At 38.3% G+C, this 10,643-nt stretch overlaps 1 protein-coding gene across 1 annotated transcript; it reads right to left on the reverse strand.

The window, feature by feature from the left end:
- Positions 1–477: 477 nt before the first annotated feature.
- mpv17l2 (MPV17 mitochondrial inner membrane protein like 2) lies at positions 478–7,386 on the reverse strand. Its single transcript, XM_075484410.1, has 6 exons — positions 7,216–7,386; positions 5,453–5,673; positions 4,845–5,006; positions 4,388–4,464; positions 3,299–3,427; positions 478–1,711 (listed from the first exon to the last, which is right to left on the reverse strand). The coding sequence occupies exons 2-6, from the start codon at positions 5,640–5,642 to the stop codon at positions 1,613–1,615; spliced, it is 657 nt and encodes a 218-aa protein (XP_075340525.1). The 5' UTR covers positions 5,643–5,673; positions 7,216–7,386; the 3' UTR covers positions 478–1,612.
- Positions 7,387–10,643: the final 3,257 nt, after the last annotated feature.

The following is a 10,643-nucleotide window of genomic DNA, read 5'->3' on the forward strand; positions in this document are numbered from 1 at the left end:
TTTACTAACTTTCATACGTCACATTCCATTTTTTATTCTCCTCTGGATTTATGTTGAAGTCTTTTTTTTAATCATCCTTCAATCAACCTTTCAATCCTTCAAACTTTTGAACGGTGTAACACAACCTAACCAAGCTTCCACTTTTTGTGTTATTACAATTGAGCAAAAAAAAAAAAACTATTGAAATCTCAGAAATCCATAGATTTAAGACTTGATAAAAAATTTCAGCTATGAGTGCAATTTTTCTGTGGACAGACGTGACAATTAAAAACAGATATAAGACGGTATGTTAATTTTAAGCTAGAAGAAGAAAACAGATTCTTGTAAGCTCACTTTTTCTAATTTATTCTCAGTTACTTGAATATTCATACCAGCACTAAAGATAGATTTTAAAGGACATAATAAATATTGCAACATATTCATGCACGTCAAAACTTAATAAATAGAAAAAACCTACAAGAGGTAAATTATTGTTTCATTCAATTTACTTTTTATTCTTTTTTTACACATTTAAATGATTCCAAAAATAATTAAGAAAAATAAAAATAATTTATCAGAATTTATGTGTAAAGTCCCACAAAGTATAAACCTCTCTGGCTCTTAACACAGATACAGGATATACACCATTTATTCATTTTATGTGGATGCAACTTACAAAATCAGTTGCAGTAAATAATATAAAGTTACATGAACATTACCAAAGACGGTAAGTAAGAAAAGTATTATTTTCTCCACCGTTAATGGACCAAGAAAATAGAAACGCCATTCATTTAACATCAATGAAAATATACATTAGCTCAATTTTATGATCACAGTGAAAAATGCCTGTATAATTAACAAATTGTGACAATTTCCTCCTTCACTCTACCAGTATCCAACATTTACAGCTGGTAGTTCTGTCAGACATGATCAATTATGAAGGCGCTAACATTTAACTATAATCACTGTATGGATTCACAGTCGTGCATCACTTTATGGGTTCCCTAACAGGATAAACCCAGAAGGTAGAGATTATATCATTTGGTGTGATAATAGGTGTAGTACTGGACTACATATTAAGGCAAAGCCTCCAGAGGTTAACACAGCTTGGTTTTAAAAACGATCTCTCAACAGGACTGATTCTTACAGCACAGACATAAAAGTAAGAGCACAGTCAGTTCTCAGCTTTGGATGCAAGCTCTCGCAGAGACGACACTTATTTAAAAAAGAAATATGGAAATGAACTGTCTGTCGGTGTTTTGAGCTTCCCACTCTAACACCTTCAACCACTTAAAAATGGATTTTCAGACTGGAAAGTGCAGTAGCTGAGGGCAGTGAAACTGCTTGTCGTCCCTGAAGGCTCAGACAGGAGTGCACGTTGTTCAGACATAAATAGACAAACCGGACAGAGACTCATTGAAGTTATTCAGGCATGGAAACAAAAGTGCTTCAGAACGTCAATTTAAATGTCCGAAGCTGCTCGGATGGATGAATGTGGTCATGAGAATGGCACACTGTTCCCTGCAAACAACCGTCGAACGGCATTTTCCAAGCGAAGGAAATTACGTCAGAGCACTTAAAAACAGCAAAATGTTGTTTTGCTTCTGATGAACTTGATGGGAAAGGATGGAATCTAAGTCTTCTCCTCCCCAGGTTTAGACGGCGGCAGCTCTTCCTGCTTCGTGTCCACGTTACTGCTGCCTGATGACAGTTCAGGGTGCTGATTTTCATCCTGTCAACACAACAGAAATCAGTGTTGTCAATATATAATGAGTCTCACTTCTCTTTTAACTAAACAGTAACAGACACAAGTGAACATGACAAGGTAGGGTATTTTTTTTAAAATGTAATGTTTAAACAGTGAAGTCCAAAAAAAAAACATGAACTGCATGGATGAACTGCAGGATTTAAATAGCATTGATAAGGTTAACTAATTCAAACAAAAAGCCAGACTTCCTTCAGTGGTACTGTATCTTTCCACTAAAGCATCTGGGGTTTGTTCAAGTAAATCAACTTGCAGAAATCGTTCATCTCTATAAAATCATCTTCAGTTGACAGCAGAACGTTGCTTACTGAGCAGCCCATTGAAGGTGGGAATGAGGTATTAAGACAAACTAGAGGTTTCTGTAGTCAAACTGTTATTCTAGTCAAAAAGGGGAATGTGAAATCATGACATGGTTCAGGGTGTCTGAGGAAACAATGTATGAAGCTTCAAATCCTGGGTCAGATGTGTCCAAAGCATGATTAGATTGGCCAAATGTGAGCAAACTGTCAGAAGATCAATACACTCTGAACCGAAGCCTTATCGCTGACACATAATATGCTGAATGAAAAACACAAGACTCCAATAACAACGATCTTGTTAAAAGAGAAGGTGGAGCAGTGGACTCGGACAACAAGGAGTAGTGCTTAATCCATTAAAGCCAACTATGGACATTTTTAAAATGCCTTTGTAAACCTAAGCAGAAGGTTTCCCTAAAACAAAAAAACAAAAAAACTTTACAGACTAGTCACTGTCCTCTAAAACTGTTGAAATAAACAGTGCGACACGGACGTGGAAATGTTCTAGTCTGGGCTTGTTTTGCTCCAGCAGAAGTTGACACCCTCGTAGAACTGCCTCCACTCGGACAAGTGAGAAGTAGCACTCTGTTCTTCAGAGACATGCTCCAGCTTTGCATCTTCATGGAGAATTCACACATACAATCCTCAAAACTGTGAGGGAACTGCTTCAAAACTAAAGGAGACTGAGGAGTTGTGGTTGTTAGCGACCGCCCACCTAACACCTGACCTCGGGAACCAAATATTGACCTCTAAGGAAGCAGCTCAGCATGACTGGTTAAATGACTAACTGACATAGTATATTATATCCACTTGCAGTCATATACACGCAGTTGGCTAGAGAATCGGTTAAAACTGGATATTTTCACCATAAAACTTAGCAAACTTTAAATTAGCTTCTGTGCACTTAAGTTACAGTCATGAACAACTCCCCATCTTCTCCCCCCATGGCTATCACCTCCTCTCCCTCTGTATTTACATTTCACGAACTGAGCCTTTACACCTCACACAACTTTCACAATCTCTGTTTAGCTGCAGCTCCACAGACCCCTCGCTGTGTAATTATCATACTCTCATTCAATTAAGCGCTGCTGTGTTCTTAAATTTCAAATATTCACCATAGTGTTAAGTTAATATCACAGTCAATAGACTTTCGAACCCCATTGTCTATTGTTCTCTCATAAAGACTCGAAATGGAGCCTTCATTGAGCCGTGAATGAATGAATATAACATTGAAATATTAAACAAAGAAAAGACTTACTCTGTGTTTGAGATAGGAGAGGTAGGTGTCCCACCCTAGGGTGATAAAATTGATGTACACAACACGAAATTTCGGAGGTAGAAAGTAGAAGTTGATCGCCTGAGCAGGGGGCCAAACACACCAATCCACCTGTCGGCAAGAACAGCACAAACAAAACATGTTACCCAGATCAAAACAGCCTCAAAGACACAAGAGAAGAAAAGTCTGCTCCGTCACCTGAGCGAGCACGCAGCTAATTGCACCACACGAGCTAAGAACTGCCTCTCAGAGGTTATGTTTGCTGGCTCAGATACTGTTTGCTGCTGAGTGATCGAGCTTTGTTTTTACAGATCTGACTCAAGAAAAAACAGACTTAAAAAGAAAGCATCCTCAGAAGTAATTCAAAATATGCTAAAGTGGAAAGGAACTGTAAAAGCTGAAATAAAGAGAACATGATGCGCTTTAGGGGCTTTTTTTTTTTGGAAAGGTTTTGAAACCGTTTGAAATGCCTCGTTTGTAACTCAGACATTTCCTCCCTCACTTTTCCACACCACAAAGAAAATCGCTTGCAGCTGCTCTGCGGCCACAATGGGATGCCTTGAATACAAAGTGACCAGCAGCCAGCGCTCTGACCTGTTTTTCATATTTTCCTGATCAGTTAGAGGAGACGAGGTGACGGGAGGTGAAACGTCAGTGAACACAGTGAGAAAAGTAATGTTTTTTTTTTGTTTGTTTCTACATTAAAACATGTAAATCTATTTAAACCTGTAAATCAATATAATAAAGGCTTTTCAAAATTCACTTTACCATAACAACTAAGCATATATAGACTGTTCAGAGTGAAACGGTTTTTGTTTCATGGAGACTTGGACATACTGTATTTAAGATTGTATCTTGGCAAATTTTCAGCAGCAGAATTAAAAATTCAATTGATATATTCAAGAATTAGTTTAAAAACAGCTTTCTACTTTGTTCTGCTATGGTATGCGGTCTCTTTGTTTTCCGAGCCATGTGTTTCTTTGTTAAGTGCGCATCATTTGTCCATGTGACAACAATAGCATCTAATCTCCGGAACATGAAATCAGATCATACCCAAACAGGGGTACTTGCCTTGTAAAATTCCCAGAACTTGTCTCTAAACTCCGCCCATCCTTCAGATAAAGTGCGTCCCTCCAAGAGATCCATGCCTGCAATAAACAAAGTTGTCAGTCAGATGTGCTTCAGTGCCACACATTTTGAAACTCCACTTCAGATAAGGTCAGAAACTAAGGGAGTGTTGAACTCCTATAAACATGACTTTCAGAAATGTCAGTTAAAGTCACACTATTTACTGCTCATGTCCTTTGAACTCCATTTACCTTTACTTATAATATATATATATATATATATATATATATATATATATATACTGTTTTCTGCCTTACTTCACCCAACCTTTGACTCTCTTAGGGGTGTGTGTGTGTGTGCATCATTAAGCTGTTTCTTTGCACACACCCAGATAAACGTCATGGTGTGCGTACGTACACAACAGGAGGAGGGAACCAGCCAGCTTAGCGCTCGCTCTTACCTATAAAATACCACATTCCCAGTGTCGGAGAGGCAATCAGTTGGTCCACCAGAACCTTCTTGCTTAAGGTCTTGAGTGCTTTGCCCACATATACTCTGTCCAGCCAAATGTACCAGTAGTGCAGCAGTGGACCCATGGAGCAGCCAGCCACAAACATGCGACCTTCAGGGGGAAATGAGTAAAGGAATCATAAATAATTTATTTATTTGGGTGAGGATTAGTATAAGCACACTGCTTGAAATCATGTTTTATTCTCTCATCTTACTTTAAGCCAAGTTTCAAATTTGCATGAAAATACAAATTTCAACCGGTTTAGTGAGTAACTGACCGGTTTCAGCCGTATTTTACCTCTGACCCAGTGAAGTATGTTGCTCCAGTTGGATGTTTCCGCATACCTGTCATGTAAATGTCATGGCACTACTGGACTTCTACATTTCACACATTTTTAGGGTTTAGGAGTGTAGCTTTAAGTGACATCTAGAGGTGAAACTGAAGAATGAATGCTGTCCTTTTGTTTCCAAGTGTGTAGAGAAAAGAAAAAAAAAAAGAAAAAATCTTGGCTACTAATACCTGTACATCGCTGTCACTCCCCCCCCCCCCCCACTCACCTGTCCTCCCCCAGTCTCGGACTCGTCCAGGCTTCTTGCTGTTCTCCCGAGTCTGCTGCAAGATGTCTCCCAGCGACAGCATGACTCCTCCGCTCAGGGTGTTGGTGAGCAGCAGGTACCGGCCCTCGAAAAGCGGCCTCCAGGAGAACCGTATGCGGACCAGGAAGTCTTTACCCGCCCGGGGAAGCATGATTTTCAGACTGCACAGAGAACACTGTCATCTGTGGGAGAGAAAAAAAAAAAGAAGCCCTGATGATCTGTGTGTGTGTGTGTGTGTGTGTGTGTGTGTGTGTTTTAAATGACAACAGCTGAATATTACAGTCATACAGAGTCAGTCAAAAGAACCCTGAAGCTGGCTCAACTATCTCTGACTCCAGACTGCCCAAAGGCAGCAAAACATAGCCACAAAAATCCAACCTCAACCATTCTGTCTGAAAACAGTTTGTCATCTAACTTAGACTTCCTGCAGGCTGCAACACAGATGTTTCTGAGCCAGCCTAACGTATCATCACTGCCTCCCATAAAACACCTTACAACAAAGCATAATGCCTCAGCCATCTTTTATGCTAGCTAGCCAGCTAACTGAGCAAATAAAGGGCAGCAGGTCTGCACAATTTATACTGCTGCTGCCTGGATTTATGGTTACACTCATTATAAGAGGCTAACTTGTTTGAAATTTGTATTGGCTTAGTTCCAGTCTGTAGAGGACAAGAAAAGTCTCACCAATGACAGGGGCTCACAACACAATTAAGTTATTTAAATCTATAGGGTGATGGATAATTGTGTTTTCTTCTCTTTGCAGGGTTTTAATGTGTGACCAAAAACCGGCAAAAATGCTAAATCCTTTCATTTATACCTCAGTCAAAATTCCATAACTTGAAAGAGATGATTAATGACTTTTCACATTTAGAAATTAAGAGGAAATGAAAGCATTTTTACACTCCATAGGTTTAATATTTTGTTAAACATGGATCTGATCTGATAAAGAAATCCACCTGTTAGTATGTCTATGTACCACAGATGGGACGTCAAAGTAAAATAAATATGAGGTAGTTTAAGCTTTAAAGTGGACAAACTAAAAACTCAGATGCTTTAAAAATTGAGAAAAAATCCATAATAGTTCTTTGAAAGTGTCAACCAGCTCAGGATGTCAAGCTAATAGTATTTTTCTATTTCTATTTTTCTAATACAGAGAAATAACAACTGTGAGTGGTTTTGAGTGAAAACACTGTTGAGTGTCTTTAGTTTTTCTTCCTTTCTTTCCTGGGACCTATCACTTGAGGTTGATTTTTAACATGTCGAAGCTGTCTCACTTTTTACCAGGTTGTGTCACCATGGTGACTTACAGTTTTAAAGTTAAAACAACTTCTACGGAATAAAACGATCAAACGTCCCTCCATTGCATGCTTTGTTTAATGGGTCACCTGGATAATGACACTCATAGTCTCATCTGTTTCTGGGCGAATAGAGAGATGCTTTTCAGACTTCAGGATAGTTCTGTAGTTCAAAGTCCATGCAGTGACATTCACTGTGCAGCTGCTACTCTAGCTAGCTGTTAGCCTGTAACTATAAGCCTGCCTGGGAACTGAATTACTCTCTTGACTGTCTTGATGATACAAACAAAAACACTGGCCCGAGGAACCGTTTTCTACCCGGCATAACTTAAAATCTGACATTGACCTCTGTGTACAAACTTCATGTTCAGTTTCACAATGAACCGGCTGAAAGCCACATGCAACAAACCACGACAGTTAAAAGCGAACCTGAACCGGTGTTGTGTTGGGGTCGGTTTTCCCGCAGATGTACGCTTCCCCTCACGCTTTACGTTTTTAGCTACGATTAGAGACACTCGTCCTTTCTAAGTCTTATTACAAATCTAAACTGTGTAATACAGTCATCTGCATGGATATGTACAGTTTGTTACAGGAAGGTGACGTCAATACCAGTTATTTAAGTGTATGTATAACACTTTTAGGCGCCACCTGCTGGCGTGGAGGAACGAACGTTACAATGCCACCCAGTTCAATACAATCATACCCTTATAAGTCTAACTAATGCTATTTAGCATTTATAAAGATAAGACAATCTTTATGTAATGCTTATAACAGACACTGGTGTTAATTGTTTATGAAGTAATATCTTACTAAACTCTTGCACACACCTTATATAATTACAACTGTCTTTTGCTGTCATGTTTTTTACTGTGTACAGTAAAATCCTTGCTGGAAACCCTATGGAGCCCAAGTCAAAACAATAATACAATAATACATGTAGCAGCAAAACAGAAGCACATGATCCAACTCCAAACTGCTGTTTTTACCATAAATGTTCACTATCAGCTATACAAAGTCCAGTTTTATTAACCAGTTATCTGTATCTGTGGCATGGAGGGACATGGTAGGTGTTGTTTTGAAGGACTGGTTGTAGATGACTTATGCGGTCTTGATGTCTACTAAGATGTCTTTAGGGTCAGCATAGGGGGGGCAGATTTGTTTTCAGTGTAACAGGATACATGATGGGCAGCCTGAAGAATGTTAATTAAAAGAAAAATATAGAATTTTCACAAAATATATTAATTATTCATCAAAATACAAAAAAATGAAAATAAGATGCTGGAGACTTATATACAGCAAGGGATTTTTAAAAGTGGGCATTGTCCCACCGTAGGGCCCACCTACTCCGACAAAACCCAGCACACACACACACACACACACACACCCATAAATACTCTCTAAAAGGGCATTAATGCTGAGTGACTTAAGCTTACATATTTATATCATAATTGTAATCTTAAGTATTTGAATCAACAGAGCAGCTTTCAGGCTTAATCTTTTACTCAATTTTTTGAGTTTTCATAGTGTTTGAATTTTAAGACACACTGCAATCATGATATGAACGTTACAAGGAATTGCAGCATGTTAAAGTAGCTGCAGAGTATTCTGTGCTCAGTGGAGTTGAATGTCCCCATGGCTGCAGTAAATTCCAGCTTGCACTAAACATCGATAGTAGTTTAGTCTAACATATTTAACCATTCAAGTACTCTGGCTTGGCAATCTGCCAAATTTGATTGCAACAGGGCAAGGGGTTAGTGCGTTAACAAGAAGGATGGTTTGTACACTCATTCCCACTTAAATCACCTGCTGCTTACTTGGTTTATGTAACGTAGGCTGCCTCTGGCGTCGATGACTGCCAGACCAGTTAGTCCTATAGTGGATTACGAAAACCTCCATATATTGAAAACTCCATAGTTATGGGTATTATTAGGCAATTATTGTAGATATATGAATTTATATCCATTCTTAAGACCAAAGGCAAATCATATCACTTAAATCTACCCCCCACCCCCCTTTGTTGTAACTTCTTTATTTATCCATTGTCTCTTTGGACTCCCTGGAATTCTGTGTTGTTGAGAATAATTATCTAATCTATCTAAATAATATTGTTATTATGCATTTAACTGGAGGGTTTACATTACCTCCCACATGTTTTAAAATCGATTGGTACCAACAAATGATTTATCACTTGGCAGTAAAACAACAAATAGGCTTCTTTTTTTCTTTTTCTTTTTTTACTAAACTTGAAACCTTTCTCAATATGTGCTTATGTCTATGATGTAAACTTTGTATCTGTATATAATAGGCTTGTGGTAACGTTTAAGGATTCTGTGATTTATTTGAACCCTGTCTGTATGTGTTATTGATGTTTCTGCGGGGATATTTTTACAGTCACCATGACGAGGCCGGTGGCGGCTACTGTGGAAATGGCAGCAGTGGTTACTGCTGACCTCCTGATCAATAATTCAGTGTCTCCGGCAGCTCTTATCAATAATGAACGAACGGTTCAGAATTTGAGGTGGAATGTTTCAGGACGCTTCTGAGGCTCCGGATTCGCCAGACGAGGTGTCGATCTTCTCCCTCTTCTCAAAGCCCGCCCATCTGTCATGTACGCTTTGAACAAAGCCTTGTGAAGATGGCGGTGCTTCAAAAAGGCCGGAAATGTGTTTTACCTTCAAAATAAATCGCACAACCTGGTCAACACGGTTTCAAACTGCGACCATTTAAAGGTGAGCTCCACCAATTTCATGCATAAGAATGTGTTCACTGCTCATTTAGATGTCTGATTTATGTGATCTATATTAAGCCATTTTAATTGTATTCCACCTTGTATTCATACTCTATTACGAATTAGAATATATTTACATTATCATTATATTGGTTCCTTTTGATCACTGCTAAATAAAGATAAAAATCTATCGTTGTTCTAAAAAAAAAAAATCCATTGTTCTAAACCTGCCATACCACTGATTACCCAACGGACAGCAAATAAATAAGAAAATACTGTAATTATCTTATTATTCTTTCAATACTACTCCAAATGGAATGATTCTAGCTGCTGAAAAAAGATAGTCATTTTTCCTTTTGTTTAGATACTTTGATACCTTGAAGCTGATCGTTACTTGTAGCTTTAGATTTTTGGATGAACAAACCATGTGGTAGTGTCACTTCAGGCTCTGGGTAACTGTAATGAATTTTTTTTTTGATGAACAGCTTTGTAGCATTGGTTGTAATCCTATAGGCTACAAAAACGTAAAAATAAACTCAATACAATACAATGCAATAAGTTACATGTTATTTTATCATCAGTATGAATCCAGTCATATGGGCCTGACATGCAAAGGTGAGAAACTTTCTTTCCCTTGTGTATTGGCACTTATGTCCCCCAAATCTGATTAGAAAGAAAATGTACCAAATTTTTTTAAATATTCAAATTAAGTTATTGTTTACATCTCTAGTTTATAGAGCTTAAAATGAAAGCAGTTGAATTTCAGCTTTACAGAGTGTCAGACAAGGAATTTGATTAGAGATCAGGAGAGCCGTTGCATATATAAGCTGCAGGCAAATGAGGGAACATTTACCATCAAAGAGTCAAAGCAGTACACTTTGGAGAAAATACATTATCATTTTCCATTTAATAACTTCATGAAAATCTTCCAAAACCGTGTTGCACACTCAGCATGCTCCGTATGCATCCAAATTCATTGATCGCCTTTTCAGCCTTAGTGCCTTCAGCCTGATCCTGAATACCATAAATGAGACCCTAATAAAGCCGAGCAACAAATTTGAACACATATTTGAACGTTTTCTCTGATATGTTCCCAGTGATCAGCGCCTCACTACAATTTTTGGTGCGC

The sequence above is a fragment of the Odontesthes bonariensis genome, chromosome 15, assembly GCF_027942865.1.
Source record: "Odontesthes bonariensis isolate fOdoBon6 chromosome 15, fOdoBon6.hap1, whole genome shotgun sequence".
Taxonomy (NCBI): domain Eukaryota; kingdom Metazoa; phylum Chordata; class Actinopteri; order Atheriniformes; family Atherinopsidae; genus Odontesthes; species Odontesthes bonariensis.